Source organism: Leuciscus leuciscus (genome assembly GCF_965113295.1).
Source record: "Leuciscus leuciscus genome assembly, chromosome: 22".
Classification (NCBI taxonomy): domain Eukaryota; kingdom Metazoa; phylum Chordata; class Actinopteri; order Cypriniformes; family Leuciscidae; genus Leuciscus; species Leuciscus leuciscus.
The window spans coordinates 13,443,315-13,465,524 of NC_138746.1; the positions used below are offsets into that span (position 1 = coordinate 13,443,315).

The 22,210-nt window shown below is 37.0% G+C and overlaps 1 protein-coding gene across 2 annotated transcripts in view; it reads right to left on the reverse strand.

The window, feature by feature from the left end:
- Positions 1-22,210, reverse strand: part of galnt2 (UDP-N-acetyl-alpha-D-galactosamine:polypeptide N-acetylgalactosaminyltransferase 2) — a 76,581-nt gene that overhangs the window by 34,987 nt on the left and 19,384 nt on the right. For both annotated transcript variants that reach the window (XM_082153832.1, XM_082153833.1), the window contains exon 2: positions 3,414-3,501. In XM_082153832.1, coding sequence (XP_082009958.1) covers positions 3,414-3,501 — 88 coding nt within the window. The remainder of the gene's footprint in view (positions 1-3,413; positions 3,502-22,210) is intronic.

Consider the following 22,210-nt stretch of genomic DNA (forward strand, 5'->3'; position numbering starts at 1 on the left):
TTTGAAATAAACGATGCAAGTCCGTATACCTTCGCCTTTTTAACTAGTCAACACATCACATTGTTCCTGACCAGAAAGATGCCCACAGAAAGCTAAAGTATCAACGTCTGGCATCTCTAATACAATGCATAACACTGCAGAAAGCTCAACGAAAACAGCCAGAAAAAACACAAACTCTCCTTGTGCGAGGTCGCTAGCTCGTCCCACAGCAGAGAACTGTAGGGGCTGTCATCAGACTAATTAGATGCTCAAAGTAGAACAGAGCGTCTCAGCTGCGACCTACACACTTCACTTGACACTGCAAGATTCGAGACAAAGTGCTCTCCGACACACAGCATGCACTCATAGACAGGGAGTAAGAGGGAGGATGTGAACATCCCCACTTTCCAGGCTGAAATACTATACAGCAACATTATCTATACCTCAATCCTACCCAGAGTAAGCACATACTTCATGCATGACTGCAAAATATTATACATTTAATATTACTAAAATTGATGAGGACCTTCTTAGAACTCCATGACTCAATTAGTGCACAAAACAAGCATTCTAAATAAATATGTTCATGATATGTTTTTGGAGGGGAAAAAAAGAAAGAAAAAAATCTTCTGTCAGAAGGTCATTCATATTTGGAACTCAGAAACACTAATGTAAAGCTGGTGACTCATTCAGTTCTTAAAGGGGACATATCATGCTAAATGCACTTTTTTAGCCCTTAAATGCATTTTGTTGTATATTTGGAGTGTTTAGAAGTACAGAAAAGATGAAATTATTCTCTTCAGGTGCTTCGTTGATATCTTTATATTCTGTTTTGGTCATATTTTTCAACCGGTTCAGATTTTTCTGTTATCTATGACGTTTTTTGAACTATCACGTCACAGTATTTGCAGCGGAACTGCCAAATAAGGACATTGACTTCCGGCCCAACACTTCGAGCAATCCGCCATTATTATTTCTCGCTGCAATTTTGTAGTCCAAGCTAAAGGATGCAGAAGTTACGAGAGGGTAAGTTAAAATGTTCGGTTGTTGGATGTAGTAACCCACACGCTTCATTACACCGTCTAATTTAGATGAACTGCCGCGCTTGTGACAGGAGCATGTTTAACTGAAAGAACGAGCAGAGAGAGAGACCCGGTCGCGCGCGCGCTCACTCTCTCTCTTCAGAGCCAGGCGAAAGTGTAAACAAGACATCACCGTCTCCAAACTAGACGCTGTCTTGCTCTCTCTCCCTCGGACATATTAATCAAAATAAATCGACACGGTGGTAAAAGGTCGGAAGACCAAAGTTTCATGTGTAAATACAGTACACACCATTGCGATACATCCATATGAAGACGTTGTTCTGCAGGTTCGTCGTCTTCATTTTCATCTCGCTCCGGCTCCGACTCTGGCTCGAACATGTAACTTAAGGCTGGCTGGACAAGTCTTCCGTTGTTGACATTTTGTTAATAACGTGTGTATAAAAGTTTCTGTGCGCTAGATAATCCTATCTCTGCTACCAGACTACAAAAATGGCCGAACGGGGTGGAGTTGAACCGAGTGTCACCGCTACAACCTGGAGAGGGGGCGGGGTATGAAGTGTCTCAATATTATTTAAAGAGACCGCACCAAAACGAGTTGCTTTCAGAAGCACATTAGAAAAGGGGTAAAAAAGGGGCCTGTGGAGCTATAATAATGAGGAATTCAGACCCAAGCATTGCAGTTCCGCTTTATATAGACTACAAATGTATGATTTATATGTAAAAAGGAACAATTTAAAAGCATGATATGTCTCCTTTAAAGGGTTTGTTCACTCAAAAATGAAAATTCTGTCAGTAATTACTCACCCTAATGTTGTTCCAACCCTGTAAGACTTTTGTTCATCTTCGGAACACAAATTAAGATATTTTTTATTAAATCTGAGAGCTGGATCACTCCTCCATAGGCTTCTATGGGATCAAAACTTGCCGGCCCAGAAAAGTTAGTAAAGACATCGTTAAAATAGTCCAAGTGACTACAGTGGCTCAACCATTAGTTTATCAAGCGACGAGAATACTTTTTGTGAGCAAAAACAAACAAAAATAACGACTTTACTCAACTATTAATTTTCTTCTGTGTGGGCCTCTGTGTGAATTCACGTAGTGTAACAGTGCAGCGCTTTGTGTTGTACGTCACCACGCAGGCTCACTATTGGGCGACGCTGGTCATGTGTGTGATGCGTGAGCCTAAGTGGTGTAACACTACTTTATTTATTCAATTTTAATTTGTTTGTTCACTAAATGCAAAATGCCTCATTCAGCAAATAAATTCTGTGTTTTGAAAAAATTTTTGATTAGTTGGGACAACATTTGGGGGAATTCTTTTGCTCTAAGATGAGTTTATGTAGTTTCAAGTAATTCACATTTCTTAAGTTACTATTTGTGACTCAGAGGCCACATAAAATGGAAAATATGTAGTTCCGTTTTTTCTTTTACAATGCATCTGAATCATGGACTGAATCAATCATACGATTCTTGGCAAACCAGTTCAGATGATTCTCTGAGCTACAGGTTATTATTGCCAAGAATAATGTCAAAATAATTTTGAAAGCAAAATTTAAAAATGAAAATTGTACTGTTAATTGTTTAGCAAGTTGTTATGTCCATGTTTTACAAAAGGAAGAAAAATCAAGTGGGAACAACATAAGGGTGAGCAGATGGCAATTTTTAAACTTAATTATTACAAATGAAAGCAGGTACTCCCTATGTGAATGTTCAGCTTTGTGGAAATCTTTTGGGTGACCTAAATTACAGAAGTAACACAGGGAGACAAGAAACTATGCTGATGATTCCCTGAAACAGTGCCTGGGGGAGAACAGCAGCGGACAGGAAACATAATGTATGGCATGCAATGACACATGAATGTAATCTGATGTTTGACCAACTTAATAGAACAGCTCTCCGTGGACCTCAGTTCCAGAGCAATTGCATGCCACAGAAACGAATGAACTAATTAAATAATGCACTCACAGTCACAACCCTACTACAATACTGCTTTTAAATTCAGGAAGTCTACAAAAAGCATATAATATCTTAATGTATTAAGCTGGCCAGTTCAGTTGGATCGCAATGAAGTACATTTCCAAAAGGGAATAAAGTCAAGACATCAATTTCTTGTCTTCTGCCAGTAATACAGCCACACTCAAATCAAATCACTCATTTTTAAGTGCCTTCAAATGAGATTTTCTACACCTACATCCACAAATAACCTCAGGTTAAGTCCTGTTTATGGGAGAAGAAAAACCTAATGCCCTGTTTTGTGCAAGCTGTTCATTAAAGTCCATTCTTTGAGTGTTTCCCTGAGAAACGCTCCATTATTCATTTTGGGACGGAAAAAGAAAACTCTAATCCTGACATGAGCTGATTATGCACATGGGTTGTCAGGTTAGCTCTTACCTGGAGGAAGAGTCTCTAGGCTGTGGGCTTTATCATCTGCATTGCTGTGTGATTGAATTCTGTTTGAATTAATGCCACTCCAGTCATCCTGCCAACGAGAATAACAGATCATGAGCATAAAGTCATATTGTGCAGGTTAAAATAGTAATTGAACCAAACAAAAGAAATGTATGCAGTAAGTCAGTGGTACTATAGTAAAACATTCATAAAACAGTAATAGTACACTGGCTCTGACATTTTTCTTAATGCAGATTCCAAGAGGAGTGAAAAATAACTTTTTGCCAAACCTAAAAACTCAAGATTAAATTCAAATCTAATTTATTCTCCATTGTATTAAGTCCAATAATAATAATAATAATTAAGTTCATTTTCTAGTTGCTGTAGTAACCACAGATTCCATGACCAGAAGCCTGTGTTGTTCTGCATCTCTCTCCTCCTGTTGAGTTTGATCAGATCCAATCATTTTCAAGGGAATTCTAGCAGCATATTATCAAACGAAATGCTGGAAATAAAATCTCTCAATCATTTTAAAAACTGTTGACAGCTATAATTCAAAAGAACTAACTGATGGTTAGATATCCAAACAGATAACAATGATGGACATATAAATAAAAAGAAAGGACAGCAATTGCTTTATATGACCACACTCATCTAAAGTAATTATTATTCATTATATAACAGGGAAGCCAAAACAAAAAATATATATATAATTATACCAAGCCTTTTCACAGTATCAGTAGTATACCAAACACAAACTAAAACATTTTGACCAAAAAAAAAAAAAAAAATCTATTAGCATATTGTATTGCTATGGCATCTAAATTGTTATCTAAAATTATGACATTCCACTAAAATTGGTACCCACTACTGACAGTTTGGTATTGTGATAAGCAAATAGACCATGAACGCAAGAAGAAAGTCTGAGCAGACATTATCATTTCCACAAAACCAGGGCAAAACAAGGCCCAGAGCAAAAGAAAGCTGGTGAAGATTACCCAATCTACAGGAGGCTTGGCATCAACAAAACAGTCAGCTTGAGAGCCACCTCCCTTGATAACAAATGTCGGAAAATATGGGTATTCTGTCAATTGTGTCAAGGCCAAGCCCATGAGTAACAAACAACCATGCAACAAAACACAGAGCTAGTAATAATTCACACCCAACCCTCTGCCAAGGTTAGCAGTAAATAAATGTGCAGTCTGGACAGGCAGGGCCGATTCAGCTAGCGGAGCCACTTCCAAAGCTTATTTAGACAAGCATCTGGTCAACAAGCCCAGGAAAACATGACTCTGAGGATCAAAACCACAAATGTTCCACTGTAAAAAATTTTTTTTTTAAAAATCACTTATTACCATTTTATACACTGTTAGAACTTCAATATTTGTTGTAACTTCCTTTAGAGTGTTAGTGCCTCAATTGAACATGTCAGCATTGAGCAGCTAATAGATAATAAACCCTCATAAAAACAAAAAGATATCAACTATCCAATGTCAAAATGGTTAGAGCCATAATTCACATAATTCCCATGTTAGGGAATAGACTTGGATCAATGATTTTAATATTTAACCAAATACTGTTAGAATTGTAACTGGATTCCCAGTGCTACAATAACTCAAATCATCACGACACCTTTGTTGAATATTCAAGCAAAGCCAGAGCTTTCACCTGACACAGATTGTGATTCATGCTAGGGAATTCTGGCTCTTGGGTCAACAGGGTGAGGGAGCAGGTGTGAGAGAACGCTGAGCACAGAGGAACGTCCAGCCAAGCTTCACGAAGCTTCCCCTCAACAGCTGGTCTTCTACAGACCACGACCTATTACAAGCTATTAGCAGCGACATGCCAGATAAGCAAGCTTAGTGTTCATAGCACATTAAATTTGCAATCTATGTCCATTCATCATTTCATGTTGTAAGGGGTTCAGTCTTTACATTTCGGTGTCCCAATACCAAATTATATATTTCCAGTTAAATATTCATGGCACAGATACTATGATTTATGAAGTAACAACTATAAAACAAACCATTTTAAAATGTTCCTTCTCATCTGTATCCACAAGTATTAAAATCACATAAGTCCAGGCCCGGAGTGGGTAATCGGGAGAATCGGGAGAATTGTGTTCCGAGGATATATATATATATTTTTTTTTTTTCACATTTCAATGTCACGTTAGTTACATTAGGCTACACACCTTCCGCATTCTGACACCGCAGCGCGCAGCCTCTGCATGGGTTGTACCATGTGAGGGAGTTCTCCCCTCCCCTCCTATAGAGTTGGTTGGGTCCATAACACGTCTTTTCCAAAACGTTTTCTCAGGTAGGCTACCGCGGCACCGCCGGCGCCTACCGATAGCTGGGCCGACCCTACCCTAACGGTACGCGTCAGGGAGGATGGATGGGAGGAAGAGGCCAGGAGGTATGGAAGCTTGTTTCCGCCACAGAATAAAACATTTTAAAAGATAATTGCGACTTTTTATCTCACAATTGCGAGTTTACAGCTCGCAATTCTGACTTTATTTCTCAGAATTGCGAGATATAAAGTCAAAATTGTGTGAAATAAAGTCGCAATTGCGTGTTATAAAGTCAGAATTGCGAGATATAAAGTCAGAATTGCCTGAAATAAAGTCGCAATTGCGTGTTATAAAGTCAGAATTGCGAGATAGAGTCAGAATTGCGTGATATAAAGGCGCAATTGTGTGTTATAAAGTCAGAATTGTGAGATATAAATTCAGAATTGTGTGAAATAGTCGCAATTGCTTCTTATAAAGTCAGAATTGCAAGATATAGCCTAAAGTCAGAACTGCGTGAAATAAAGTCGCAATTGCTCATAAAGTCAGCAAGATATAGAGTCAGAATTGTGATATAAAGTCGCAATTGTATGTTATAAAGTCAGAATTGCGAGATATAAAGTCAGAATTGTGTGAAATAAAGTCGCAATTGCTTCTTATAAAGTCAGAATGGCAAGATATAAAGTCAGAACTGCGTGAAATAAAGTTGCAGTTGCTTATAAAGTCAGAATTGCAAGATATAGAGTCAGAATTGTGTGATATAAAGTCGCGTTATAAAGTCAGAATTGCGAAATATAAAGTAAGAATTGTGTGATAAAGTCGCAATTGCTTCTTATAAAGTCTAAGTGAATTATTATTTAACCTTTACATTATTTGTTGAACCATGGTATTAATACAAACTACACAATAGCTGAACTGTTGCTTCATTTATCCAATTTAGAAAAAGTGCTAATTTGGAATTCCACCATGGAAAAAGTGGGCCGGTCTTGGGCCTGAAACTCCCGGGCTGAAAAGTGGCCCCACTCCGGCCCTGCACAAGTCAGTCATACTTCTGCTGATATTCAGTTCATTGGGGTGCTGGGTGCTGGACAACTTCTGGTAACATTTGCAAAACCTCAAACTAAATAATAAAAGAGCTCTAAATATTTAGTTTGACCTCAATTTAGTATGACAGTAGTTTAGTTTAAATGTTAAGCACTTTTTCACAGTTTAAAAAAAAAAGTAAAAAGTAAAATTCATGCATCCTTTGAAATGTGAGAAACCCAATTCATGGGAAATGCCACTTTCAGAGACTGCTCAAGTTAGCAAAACTGCAAAAAGAACATGCTCCTTAAGCCCTTAAGTTCTCTTTTTGGTCAATTCACTGGTTACCATATTTAAACTCCAATCTGCTATGACAACAAGATCATTGCTATAAAGTAAATTCAAGAAAAGGTAGCATCATCAATCATTAAAACATTATTCAAATACTGTCGGCAAAATTATGGAGAAGACAGAATCTCGGTGAGTAACGTTTCTTGCGCAAGCGACCGCTGTCATCGCCAGCTGCCGGAAAGGCGTAAAAGAAACAATTCACTGCAGCACAAAATAAAAGGACTATTTTATCCCTTCATTACTGTGTGCTACAGAGTGGAACAAATGAATTTCCACAGTGCTGTGTTACGACAGGAGCAGGCCACACACTCGCAATCCATGGTTGGGTGTCAAAACAAATCAAAAACATTTTTCATCACAGCTCAATGCACAACGTCATGCATTTGGACAAACCCATATGTGTGGGCTAAATATTCAATGCGGTAAAAACTGTTTCTATCACAAATATCGCTTGACACTTCTTGAAATAATCGAATTAAGTCTACTTTGTGATGCCGAGACAGGAAGAGTGAAGCAGACATCTTTCATTCACATCAAAATGTAATATATTTAGAGAGGGAATCAGTTCATTACTTCAACCACTGACTATCGGGTGGGAAGCTGATTGATGGCACAGGTGAGGATAGATTTAATGCACGCTACATTCTGGCACATTGCTCTGAGCAGATCTTAATGTCTGTCTACATTCAGCTTGGTTTTCACTGCATGATTGTACAGAGCCAGTCAACATCATGTAGCCACATTATTCATCCAAAAATAAAAATTCAGTCATCATTTACTCACCATCATGCTGTTCTATACTTACTTCTGTAGAACAGAAAAGGTACATTTTTGAAGAATATCCTGGCCCCTGCTTTCAATTTAACATAAGTGAATGAAAACTGGGGATGTCAAGCTTCAAATTGACAAAAAAGCACTGTAAAAGCATTATGAAATGCCGTTTGACATCTGCTGTACAGTAGCTCTGCGTGGCATGTTCATAAGAGAAGCAGTGATGTGAACGAATCAGAAATTTTCAATTAATCATTCAGTTCAGCTCAAATTAAATGTGCATGTACACTACAACAACATTTTCAGTCATTTCTCATGCAAGTCACTGTTGTATGGCTTCAAAACACTTGGAATACAGCACAAGTCAAAATTCTATGGTGCTTTTTTGTCATTCTACAGCTTGACATGAGGTTGAGTAAATATTAATGAAGGAATTTTCATTTTGGGGTAAACTAATCCTTTAAATTAGTTTATACTGGTGTATTTAAAAAAAGAACCGAGAATAAAAACGAAAAGTGCTTTCGCATTATAAAGCAGGCTCTGTAATGGACAAATGGCTGTAAATATTTGTGATGGTAATACTGAAAAGTCCAAACACATTTGACTGCTTGAGCCATCCAACAGCTCCAGACCTAAACTGTTGTTTTTGTGGCAAAGGGGTTTGCTCTGTTTTTTTTCTGTCCAGCTGTGCCAGTCCATCAAATGTCTAAGTGTGTGTGCCTTGCATTCAGACTACCAGTTACCACCTGACACGGCAACTCACAGATGGAAAAACTCGACGAGTTCAGCCTCACCTGCTGTCTAAGGAGAGCATTATTCAACCCCATCACACCCAGAAATCAGCAGTCATGCTGTGAACTGGGGAATGAAATGGCCTCTGACTCCAAGCAGGTGACACAGAGCTTAATTCAAAATTCAGTTTGATCAGTGATGGGAAACGTAAATCAAAGCGTTGACGGCTGAATCGAATATATTCTAAGAGTGTTTTTATATATTATATTTATATATATATATATATATATATATATATATATATATATATATATATATATATATATACACACACACACATACATACACATACACATACATACATTATGTATATACATACACACAATCGCCAAGATCTAAAGGATGAACGTAAAATTTAATAAAGGGACAAAAGAAATGAGGAAGTGAAATGAGGAAATGTTTTGTAATGCTTCCACCATTTTAGAACTTCAACCTCTTACATGTTTAATAAACAGAGTGGTATTTTAAACTCATCAGTGTGCAAAATAAACCAAAATGAAAGCGGATTTAATTAGCCATTTTATTTCCATGAAATGAAAGGATTATTCGATTAAATCTGTATTAAAAACAATTAAAAATGAATGAACAAAACTAAGTTAAATAAGAAAATTGGACCAGTTTTAATTATTTTGTTTAATATACAGTTGTCAACATTTGAAGTGGATCAAAACCTTTCATACAGGAATTTTGAACAATACCCGTTCTTGTCTTAGGACAACATTTATTTGATTCACTTCAAATGTTGACTACTGTAATTCAATCATACTAAATAATTGAATCTGGCACATGTTTTCCAAATGCACTTAATCTCTTTTGTGGTTTAAGTCTGCGCCATTTCAACTTCATTTTTAAAAAATTGTTCCAACACACTTCCCACAATCTTGGACATTGAGGCACAAACTGCAGCAGAGGCAGAGCAAAAGTTTTTACTGTTCAATCGATCAATTAAGTGCATCCTTGCTGAATAAAAATATGAATGTCTTACTGATCCCCAATCTCTTGAACGGTATTATGTGTCACAGTCAGGCCCCCTTAGAGACCACACAAGCACTCTGACTCAAACCAAGGTGTGTTCCTAAGGTGTGTTGCCTTTGAAATACAAACAGAAACTACATCAATGACTCTTTAATGACTCAGAGAATTAAACCATTTATAAGCACACACGGCTCATAATTTCTAGCCAAATGTTTATTTTATCATTAAATGGACCTTCAAAGATGACCAGCTGTCGTCCCTGGATTCAACATGACTTACTCTTCACTCAACAGTTTTCCTCATGAAACTTTTGAAGCTCTTATTGTACTTACAAGATTTTTCCATTTTGCTTATGTTGTACGGTTATAAATGCATTAAGCTTAATGGTGAGAGCGCTGGCTTTCTGTTTGGTGCATAGTATAGTACACTATTCTTACTCTGCTAATTATGTAATATTTGTACTAGGGGTGTCGCGAAATACCAGTATTGACGATAATTGTGATGTTTAAAAAATATTATATCGTTATCGTGTTAATTAGGGGTGTCGCAATATACCGGTATTGGCGATAACCGTAATATTTCAAATAAATAGTATGACAATATGACACGTAAATAAATAAGTGCAAGTATCTGGTTGACATCCTAACGTACAGATCAACAGTGAGCGCAAAGGGGGGCAAAACCACCAACCTGTTCACCCACCTCCGCCTCTGTTATCTTGCAGATTTGGCCTCTGTACAGAAATAAAAGTTGCTATTTTTGGCTAGTCCTGAAACAGGAAATGTTACATTAACCTGTTAACTGCTGACACCTTTCTGTGTTTTATTATATTTACATCCCTCTGGGGCTTTTACTCCAAAAATGTGCTTACTCAGATTAAAAACTCATGGATTATCATACGTTTACTTCAAATATCTTTAGAGGGCAGAATTTATTTCCATTTTTACACAAAATAAGGCGATGAGAGGATTATGGAAAGCTAAACTCTCACATGTAATACTCGACGCCGGATGTCATCCTCATGCAGAAAGTCCACAAGTGAGATTCATAAGAGTAATAAAACTTGACGTTCCAGGAAATAACTAATATGGACTTTAGCTGCATTTAACGCCACTTTTAGACATACTCAAAAACTTCCCTAAGCACTTCCCTAAGCACTTCCCCTCGGGGGAATCCCAGCCGCCATTTTGAAGTGCGTTCAACTTCGTCAAGTGGGTGAGGGAAGTGTATTTGGACAGACCCTCGAGCCCTCGATTTTGACATAGGGACCAAGGCCCTGTCCCAAATGGCACCCTAAGCAGTCGTGGTCTTCCTATGAGTCCGCACTTTCGTGACGTAATGCCGCTTTGACTGTCGGGAAGAAATTTGCTGCGGAGCCCGCAAAAGTGCGCATCGAGTGCGCATATCGACCGCAAAGGGGGCGCTCGTGAGCACCATTCTGAGGCCTAAAATGACAAATGGGACACCCTACGGTCTCACGGACTTAACGGACACGCGGCAGCCATTTTAAGTCCACAAGACCGAAAGTGCATAGGAAGTGTGCCATTTGGGACAGGGCCATAATCTACTCATGTACACTTCAGTAGACCACAATGCACCATGATTGTGATGTCACAGCATGTCGCGCTTAATTAACCCCCACCCCACACAACTATGATATTGGAGTTTTGACATTTAACCGCATTATACTTGTAGCTCCGACATTTGTCCAGTATAGTTTATTGTATTGTTAGCATTTTCGTTTGTGTACATTTGTATATTTTCTCCAACATACATCCAGGGTTATAGAATGGTGCATAACACAAATAAAAAAATAAAAAAACTGTAAATAATAAATCAGCTCCATTGCGGATTCCAGTGATCAAGGACTTAAGGTCTTCCATTTAAACACATCACAAGAGTTCCGCCAGTAATGGGCAATCATGGAATGCAACTAATGATGTACAACCGAGTGAATGAGACAGAGAGAAGTTAGCGAGGGAAAGGCATAAAAGAATAGACTAAAATGCACGACATTTTGACTGATGAAACATGGAGAATTAACACACCATTGTGACAGTATATGGTTTGTCTGTGTTCTATAATCCATCTCAAGTACTTTCATAAGGATAATATACTTTTATAATGCAATGCAAATCAATGAAAGAGTTTTGCATCATGCCAAGACAGACATTGCTGAAAAGCAGCAGTGATGGGCCGTATGATGGAGGTGGACAAAGTAACAACAGACTTCTCTCCTTTTCAGGGAATAAGGCTTGAGTTGCTTCATCTGAGTAAACTAACATTTTTACCATCTGTATGTTAAATCTTTGGATCTGAATTTGAAACTCTATCTTCCAAAATTTGCATCTTTGGAATGAGTCATGCCTTCTTGTTTGCTGAAGCCAACCTCACTTTTTGCATGCAGGCTGAAAAATTGGCAGTGAGGTCTAATGATTACATTGTGCTGGATTTACAACATTAGACTAGGTGTGGCGAAACTAAGGACAATAAAACAAAGAGCCCCAGACAGCAGTTCACCTCCTCCAGCTTACAATCAGAAATATGCAATAACACATTATAGTTGAGATATAGCTGGAACAAAGGCAACTTAAACAGTCAAGTACGGGTATGTGCTGAAAGCTTAACCCAACAATTGCTCTCTGCTAGAGAAGAAAAAAACATCAGATTTACAGATATTAACAGGTAGGGATGTGCAAAACCACACATTTTCATGTTTAGGTCATACCAAAAAAACATTAAAAGTGCAATTCATACATGCAATAACTTTATACTTTTTATTTGTTATTAATTTAAATTGATGTTCATTGTGAGGAACATCGACATTGTCGGATAAAGTATTATATCAGGACAGTTGCATTACCCTGATATTTTATATAAAGAAAAAACCTAATTGAATGACTGAGATTTGTGTCAAGGTTGTTAATCTTTTACTTACAGACCTGTAAACTCACAAGAAGTGAAAAGGTGACATATTTATGAGTTAAACTGTTGTAGCTTTCTGGTGCACTCTGACAATAAAATAAAGGGAAAAGACAACATTTGCTTCAAGTAAAAAAAAAACGAAAACAAAAAATAACATTTATTGACAGTAAGCCTGGGCATTGACAACTTTCACAATTGGATTCGATTTTGATTTACAAGCTTGCGATGTGATTATCTTAGATTCAATATTGATTAATTGGGGATTCATTTAATCAGGTACAGTACATGGCAAATTTCCTCAAAGAAAAAATATTTTAACTAATGCTGTAAACTGTAACTGGGAACCACAGTTAATACATCATTATAATATTAAGGTTCACTTCACCCTGATCATAATATCCATTTCCTGAAGGGTGAGGAAAAATAAAATAAAATAAATAAAAACAAACCATGCATGCTCGCCAATCTACTAGTTGTTGAATAGTCATGTTGGATGTCATCCAATGAATGTTGGATGAATAGTCAACCATCGTGACCTGGATCGTTACAAGAATCGGTAAGATTTAGCTCGCGTTAAAAATTGAGTTAAATGACCCTGCGTTCTCACTGCTTGGTACACTGGCGGAATGAGGAAAAACCATTAGCATGCTGCCTAGGGCTGGTATAACTAATGAAGAGCACCTGGTCTGAGCACAGAGGCTTTGAAGAGCCAAAACCTCTGTTCTCCCACCCACAGACAGCTCGCTAATCAAGCTCAGCATCACAGAATTACTGCAATTGCCTGCCAAGAGATCAACCACGGCACCCTCCGTGTGCTGACAGCCCATGGCCACAGCCTCATTCCCATCATCCCTCTGCAGGAGAGCCGCTCAGAACCTGTGAGTCGATTTGACCAAGACCTGTCAGGCTAGTGTGGCTGGATGAACATTCATTTCTCCGCACACAGAGCCTCCAAGAACATAAGACCCCAATTATGTAGCTAAAATGCCAGTGCTGATGAAGATTTGCACAGAGCAATCCAGACAATTCTGTTTGCTTAAGATTCAGAGCCATTGCTTGCAGAGTGCTAAGAGAAATTGAAGTGCTGAACTGGGAGAGTATCAAAAACATACTAAAAGAGAAAATCGTTTTCACGGTGGAACAATTAAGTGTCCTTCCGGAACCTCTACCAACTTGAGCCAGATTTTGACAAGACTCCCATCATTGAACTATTCAATGTGACACACAGTACATGCTGGTGCAAGCCAATGAATAAAGACATGGCCGCTAACACAATCTTACTGCTCAACAATAAGGACGATGAAGTGGTCAAGTGGGCCAAGAATTACGAATTTTACTTGCCTGTTATAAACACACCACAACACAACAACAAAAAATGTATACAATATTTATGTTTAAATGTATTTTTATACTGTATGTGGCAGGGGAAAAAAAACTTAAATGGGTTATAATAGCCTACATAAAATGGCAAAAAGATTTTAATTTACAATAACAGGATCAATAACTACAAATTAATAAATTCATACATAACACATTTAAGTCACAGTTCTATCGACTAGCCCCTTACTTATTATCACAGTTGTGCTATTGAACAAAGCTGTTAACTTCAGGTTCATGAGGGGTTGGGTCTCAGCAAGCGGTCTACTGTAAATTGCTTCGGATGAAAAGAATCTGCTAAATGGCAACATCCTACTCGTTTATAGTGTTGGTTTATGTTATGCAATCCAAGCAAACATGCAGCTAAAAACAAAACAAAGTTATTGTTGCATTGACCATTATGAATGCCAAAATTGACTATTTTATTTGTCATTAGAGGAACTATCACTTCTACGATTTTACATGGTCTCATTTGATAGAAAACCTTTAAATGTTGATATGTTGAAATGTTGATATTTTTTTTTATCATGTTTGGAGGTTCTTACGTTAAAACACTACTGAGAAAACCCCCCAAAAAGTGATGCAATTTATACATTTATTTTGTTATTATTCATAATTGACAGTGACCATTAGAGAGTATAATGGCACATCATAAAATCCAGTTTGGGCTTTTTCACAATCATGTCAACTGAGATATCAACGCAAAATTTGGCCCAGATGCAAATCAATCAAAAGTTTTTTCCAGGAAGTGGGACCATGGTAGTCTTTTTATTAAAAGTCCAAAAACATCTCCAAACAGTAAAAGTGTTTTACTGAACATAAGAACTACCTACATACTGTATGTCAATGCCACAAAGACATTATAAATACTCTTATATTTTTTTAAATGCAATAATTACATAGAATAAGTAACAAGAAATAAGATCTTGGTTGATAAGTGATGATTTTCCAGTGCGTAAATCAAGACCTGTCAATCTGAACGATCGCTCCAATCCAAGCGCGCTCCAGCTGTGAAACTGTGTCCGATTGGTTTCGACCGACACATCGTAGCTACTTATATACCCATATTGAGTTTACATCGGTTAAACTTTCAATTGACGTTAGAAAACACTGCGTCATGATCGTGATGCGATTGGATCCTGGAAGTCCTATAGCTTTAGCCGAGCAGCATGTCATGTCACTCCGTGAGGATTTTCTCAAGAATCCTTGCATCATGTTCATGTTATGTTGCATTGTGGGCTTGTTTGAATTGGGACAACCTGCTCTAAATAAAGCTGTGCGACTTACTATGGTTCATAAATGTTTTGCGAAGTTACAAAGCATGGCCTCATCTGTTTACTGTTTGCACGGTTTTACGTTATTAAATTACTATCGCTTTGTGAGATCGACCAAATTTAGTGACAACCGGTCAGTCATAGAATGTGATTATCAGCTGATCAATTGGAACATCCCTAATTATAAGGCTGTAAAAACAGGCATGCTTTAAAATACAGTCCTTTCATAAATTTAGCCAACACAAAAGTTTCAGAAAAAAGCTTCAGAGACAGAAACAAAATAAGAGCCACAATTCTCTACAAGACTGTTTTATGGACAAAATAACCACTTACATCAAAGCACATAAAAGGAAAGTGGAATGATACTGAAAGATAGATATATGTAGACACACACACAATTTCATGACACGTTGAAAACGATACATAAGAGAGGCCTTATCTTTAGGTGAAGGTGATGCACTAATGGAGTTATGGCCAAAATTGTATTGTAGTCTACTGAAGTAGTTCAGAATCATTAAAAAGTAATTGCCTGCTATATCCTCCATAAGACCCTGCAGTCAGACACAGTCACATGTTGCCACAATGGACTGCGACCAATAACTGAACTATTGCTGCCAGCAAACACTGAGAACAGAGCAAAAAGATCAAGATTTATGAGGAAAAGCAACTCCGAACAAAAAGTACCACAGGCTATTGGAAATAATATTGTTGCGCACAGCAATGATAAAACGATACGTCTCTCCTTTAGCAAAAAATCGTTTAGCTCACATTTTTAACAATTCAAATATGAAACATACTAATTTACATAGAATCGCTTGCACTTCTCATATCAAATCCAAATAACCCTTAACAGAAAAAATACCCATACCCTTAACAGAAAAAATAATACTACTGATAAGCTTTTTGCGTTTCTTTTTAATTTTATGTAGCCTATATGACAGACTTGCGCTGCACATTTTGCACTTAACTGAAAACAATTATGATGAAGATCTGAAGTGTCTCAGCTGAAGGAAATAATCTATTATTTATCGGCTTTAACAGATTGGACAAATTTTCTTATTGGGCCAATAACGATTAGGGCTGGAACTGACGATTATTCTTCCAACCAATTAATCTATCGATTAATTTTTCAGATGAATCAATTTATTTATGGTTAATCTATTGTTTATTTCCTGAATAGTCGATGAATCCTTTGGTTCATTAACCAATAAATAATAACTGTAACTAATCCATGTATGAACTTTTACCTAATGATATTATTTTTCATAAAGGATAAGGTTTATGCAGTGTAGGCATAATTAGGAAAGGTGTTTACTATGGCTGCGTTCAGAGTAATCTTTTGGGTTTTACAGCAAGTGTGAATCCTAAAATGTTTTGGTCATTCAGGATATTAAACATATCTGCTGATTCCGATATGGTGGCCGATATATCACTAAAATAAATGAAACCTTGGTAAGCATAAGAGACTTTCCATTTCATTAAAACAAAACAAAAACATTAAAAAAATATTACCAACCCCAAGTCATTTAATCATACTGAACTTGGAATCATCCAATAAAATGGTTGTTTCCTTTAAGGCTTTGTGAAAACATATTGCAGAGTGATAGAACTACATGAATAATATATGAGCATTTCTCTTTTGGGTCCACTTTCAATTCATACTGATGTTTTTGGAAACCAGCCTGAATATTAAAGTACTACAATATTGATGATAATGATGCTTATTGCTACTGAATAAGTACAGACGTTGTTATACGGATCAATGTATAACTTTTTCACTTCCGCACATCATTTTAACACTTTCACATGGGCTGACAGCAACGGCCAAATATATTTGGTAATAAGTAAATATTAAAAGCAATTGCCACCTGAGCACAATACATTCAAAAGCATGTTTTTATTTGAAGTGTTCACATTCTAATAAATAACTTATTAGAATGTCAATTCGTGATTTAAAGGGTATATTGCAAACAAGAAGTAGACCGAACAGTTGTGATGAGACCTATGGCAATGTTATTTATTACCTTTCTGTCTCTCTAAATATGTGCAAAACCTTAGAGATTATAGAAAGCCACATCCAGTGTGCGCAAATCTAATGAAATCCAATCAGATATTTATTACAGCATTTATGTTTCAGGCGGTTCTTCTCAGGGCAAATCAAACAGCCATGACTCCTCATGGTCTTCTGTAAGCAGAGAAGCCTGTAGTCATGGTTACCAAAGTCTGGACTAAAGAAATGCTCCAAGAAAGCATCTACACAGCGTTATTCCATCAGACTACCCACTGTTTCCAATTTTCCAATAAAAAGTCTAATTGTGGAGCCAGAGTCGGCTGAATGTGGCAGGAGCATTAACGGCCAACCTTACTGTCACTCAAGCCTGCCCACTCATCTTTAACTGCCCATTGAGGAAATACGAGACCAGGAGAGAAAAGGACATTTAGAGAGGACACTAGACTGCATACTGCATGCCTACTGGATAATGTATAATAATACACTAAATGCTTAAAATCTAAATTATAAAACAGATAGTTCTGGTCCTGGATGCTGACTGGTCAACTTAAAAGTGCTCTATTTATATTAAAATACAGTAACCATATGGTTCACAGGACACGTCATTGTGTTAAAACAACAAATATTGAGAAGTGGTTAAAAGTTTATCATGGGACAATGTGTTTGAAATGCAACACTAATGGCACAAAAACAAATCAAAATCTTAAAGTGCCCCTAATGCTATTTTAAATAGCATATTTAATATTTAAAAATAGGATATACTTCAGTTGTATCGCTGTGGTAATTTTAACCACTGACTCTCCACATTCTCTGAAAATGTTTATAAAGAGAATTTGCTTTTGCAGAGCAGAAAATATGCGACATGTTCTCGACATACACGAACACGAACACGAACCAGCTGCAGTGTTTGAGGCGAGGGTGGGTCAAAGTAGACTTTGTTCACAGGCAGCCAATGAAGACCATAAGCTGGCATTATGCAAATTTGTGACATTGTAAAATATAAGTTAGAGAAGTAAGACTGGAATTACTGACGACTCGTTTCGGCAGATCAGAATCAATTCTCTTTCTTTTTGAGAGACCATTTTATTTATAGTGCACTTTGATCTTTAAAACCTTGCAGACCTTTTACATTTCACAAACTGATGTTACACACTGCATGAAAGGTAATATCTGAGAAAGCATAACAGGGGCACTTTAAAAGATGCCCGTTTTAGTGCAAGTTTACCACAAAAAAAAAAACAGGGCAGACAGAAAATAGAACATATCCTGTGTGAATTAAGACAAATGGAAAGTGTTTGGTTATTGTACCCTTGTATGGAACAAGGGTACAATAACCAAATACTTCCCATTTGTCTTAATGACAAAAAACTTCAGTTTATAGTGTCGCTGAGCTGTTCTCCTTTTGGTTGGAAGGACAAGATGTTGAAGGATATGTCAGGAGTTTTAAGCAAACACAGGCTGCTATAGCAATCTGTGAGTAAATGTAAAGGTTTTTCTCCAGTGTAGCTGGTTGCATAAACTGCTTAGGCTAGTCTTACATGTTAGTCAATTTTTTTTTCTTCAAGAAGGGTATTTTTTTTAAGTTAGTTACATAAAAAGGTAGATTGGTCTCATTTATATCCAAAAAGTAGGGCTAATCAGTCTTAACTAGCCTAATTGCTAGTTGATAAGACTAGTTGTTAAGACAACTAGCGGCTATGTTTATGCTAAGCTAACAATTGCTTTGAAACTAGTGATCACAGCATTTTAATTCTGAACCACTAGGCTGAAGTTCTGACATAATGAATGCAATTACTACATGTTTGAAATCATTAAATTAATGAATTAATGAATAACATCATGAATAAAATTACAACCACTCACTAAATAAATACCTAACTACATAAGTAAATGTACATTTTGAGACTCTAACAGGAAACCGGTATTGCTCAATCATAAATTAAAGATGACGATATAAACAATGACACAATGTTGTCATAAGATCCAGGTACTTGTAATGTACTGTAACATTTTTTTATGTGCAAGAGTTTAATTTAATGGCTTCAGTGGAACATGGGCAGATTTTTTATGAGAAAATGGCCTTAAAATAAACCCCTCAGGATCAGACTCAATCTTTTCCAACACTTATCCTTGCAGTTCAGAGCAGGTGGGTCGTTTTTCACGAACATAATTCTATATTGTGAGCAAAATAGCAGGCCATGTCAAACAACAGCAATGATAAATCCCTTAATAGTACGTTTTATATTGTGCCTGTAAAGTGGAATGTGCTTTGTCCACAAAAAGACCTTCGGCAGTGAAACAAGAGCCGTTGTTCATCTGCAGCTGTGGTTGTATGATGCCACTGTAGTGTTGAAAAGAACCAAAACTGCACAAACTGAGAATACAAATGTTCTGGAGTCTGTTTTTTTCATCCTCTCAGGTTCTGCTCTGAAATGTGTGGGAGGAAGCGGGAGAAATTAGCCAGGTATTTTTTCCCTGTCCTTTATGTTTGTTCCCTGCCAGATCGTATGATATGACCCCACTGAGATCTCAGGTAAACTTAAAGCAAACTGCCCAATATCAACAGTATTACCACAGACTGTATCATATCAGACTTTGGTCACAGCTGACACCGTTGCCTTTTTTCCCCAGAGTCATGTCACATTCTGACATCCTCATTGACTCATGAAATTGAAATGGTACTGCATAAACCCAAGCAAGCTCTTGAATGTTTTTTTTATTTATTTTGTTATGGCTGAGTGAAAGAGGGACTTGCATTCTCTAAAGCAAACTTCATTCAACTTTTTTCTTATAAGGCAAAAAAAAAAAACACCAACTACTTAAACTATTCTTGATATCACCATGCTTCCCTATTTGATAACTTACATTAACAATTGCAACAAATGATTTTGCAAAATGATATTTCAGAAATGAAATGTTTCTGAAATGTTTTTTAAATTTGCAAATGATGCATTATTTAATTAAATATGCAGTAATAAGCATACATTTCCAGAACAGAAATCTGAATATTGGATTAAGCTAGGATCAAAATTCCTTTCATTTTGTTGACATATTAGAGTCAAAGGTTTTTACAGTGAGGATTTGAATGATCCCTCTGAAACCTTCAGAATATAGATAACACTGTGTCTACACCGGATGCGACCGTTGACACGTCGTGACTCGTGACGCAACAGCTAGAAGCGACCGTTGCAAATCCACTTGTCCTTCCTATGTGAAGTACCGCGAGTACTTGGAGTATGGCATAAATAGAACGAGGAGTCAGTTCACTGAGTACATAAAGATATGTATTGTAACTGAAACCTACAAATGCAAATAGATGCAAGTGTAATGAAATAAACACTTAAAAGGGTATTTCTTTCCACTATTATGAAAGAAGAAAAGCCATGGAAGCAAAATAGCGAATGAAAAAAAAACTCCGATGTTTTGCCTGTAGTGTCTTGCTTTAAAAAGTTATTTTGATGATTACGTATCACACTAATCGTTCAAAGACTGTCGATTTTGCCCTACCATGAAAGAAACCTAATTTCAGCAAAAATCATGCTGTGTGCACCCAGCTTACTGACTAACAGGCACAGCTGACGGTTCGAGGGCAAAACCTGTGCAGAACAAACTGTGAGAAGTCACGCTCGAGTGCAAGCAGAGCTAAGGACATTCAATGAGACAATTGTGTAGCCTTGAGTCCTCCACTGTGTTTGTCCACTGTTCAGGTCTCTGAGGTGTGAGAGGAACTGGAGGTCTGACATGCACTGCCCCCAAACTGGCACAATCAGGTCACTGGCAGAGAAAAATAAACAAAACACACACAACACCCAGGTCTGAAAAATACTGGGACACTGGATTCAAGTAAAACTCTGTATTTCGCTGATTTAGTGCAACATCAGTCTTCCTTATCTTTTAAAGAAAATGTTTTTTTGCAGCTCATGAATATCTCACTGAATTAATTTTTTCATGAGTTTGTCGACCAGTAAAAATTATTGAGTGTTTTTATCATATTCACAAAAAAAAAATCAATGCATAAAAATGTACTGTACATGTGTCCATTTGCACTGTGAAGCAAAAACCATAGGAAAATTACATTAAAGTACCTGTTGATTAACCTACAGCCTTGCACACAAAACTGCTCATTTTAAAACTTTTAAAACTACTAAAACTGATTTCTCTCATCCCTGTGCCAGAGTGGCACGCACACACAGAACATTACATGTAGCCCACTCCCATCCCAGGGAGAATTCGGTAAAACTGAGGGACTGGGTACAAAAAAGCACTTATGAAACCAGTTTGCAACTCAAGCTTTGGCTGCTGACTGAAAGCTCAGAGGCCAGCTGATTATAATTACAGTTCTTGAGAGGAAACCCAAGGACATGTAATGACAGACAGGCCAGGCCACAAATTGTTCACTCCAAAGTTCCCACAGTGCTGATGAATTTGCAGTGGCAATGCTGGAACAAGCACCTTAACCTTGCAAGTTTGCACATTTGTGTAGTGTCTTTCTTTTTTATATAAACTAAAAAGTAAAACATAACTTGGAGAAATGGCAATCACACAAATGCACACACACAGACACACAACAGTTAAAACAATTTTTTTTTTTTTTTTTTTAAAAGAAGACTATTCTGCTCTCCAAGACTGCATTTATTTGATTAATACATGTTTTTAAAAAAATTACTTAAAATGTAATTATTCCTGTGATGGCAAATCAGAATTTTCAGCATTATTACTCCAGTCTTCAGTGTAAAATGATCCTTCAGAAATCATTCTGATATGCTGCTCAAGAAACCTTGCTTATCATCGATGTTAAAACAGTTGTGCAGCTTAATATTTTTGTGGAAACTGATAAATTGTTTCACGATTCTTTAATAAATAGAAAGTTCAAATGAACAGCATTTATTTGAAATAGAAATCTTTCATAACATTATAAATTTCTTTTTTTAATGGTCAGTCACGTTTGATTCAATTAATGCATCCTTTCTGAATAAAAGTATTATTTCTTTCCCCCCAAAAAAAATCTTAC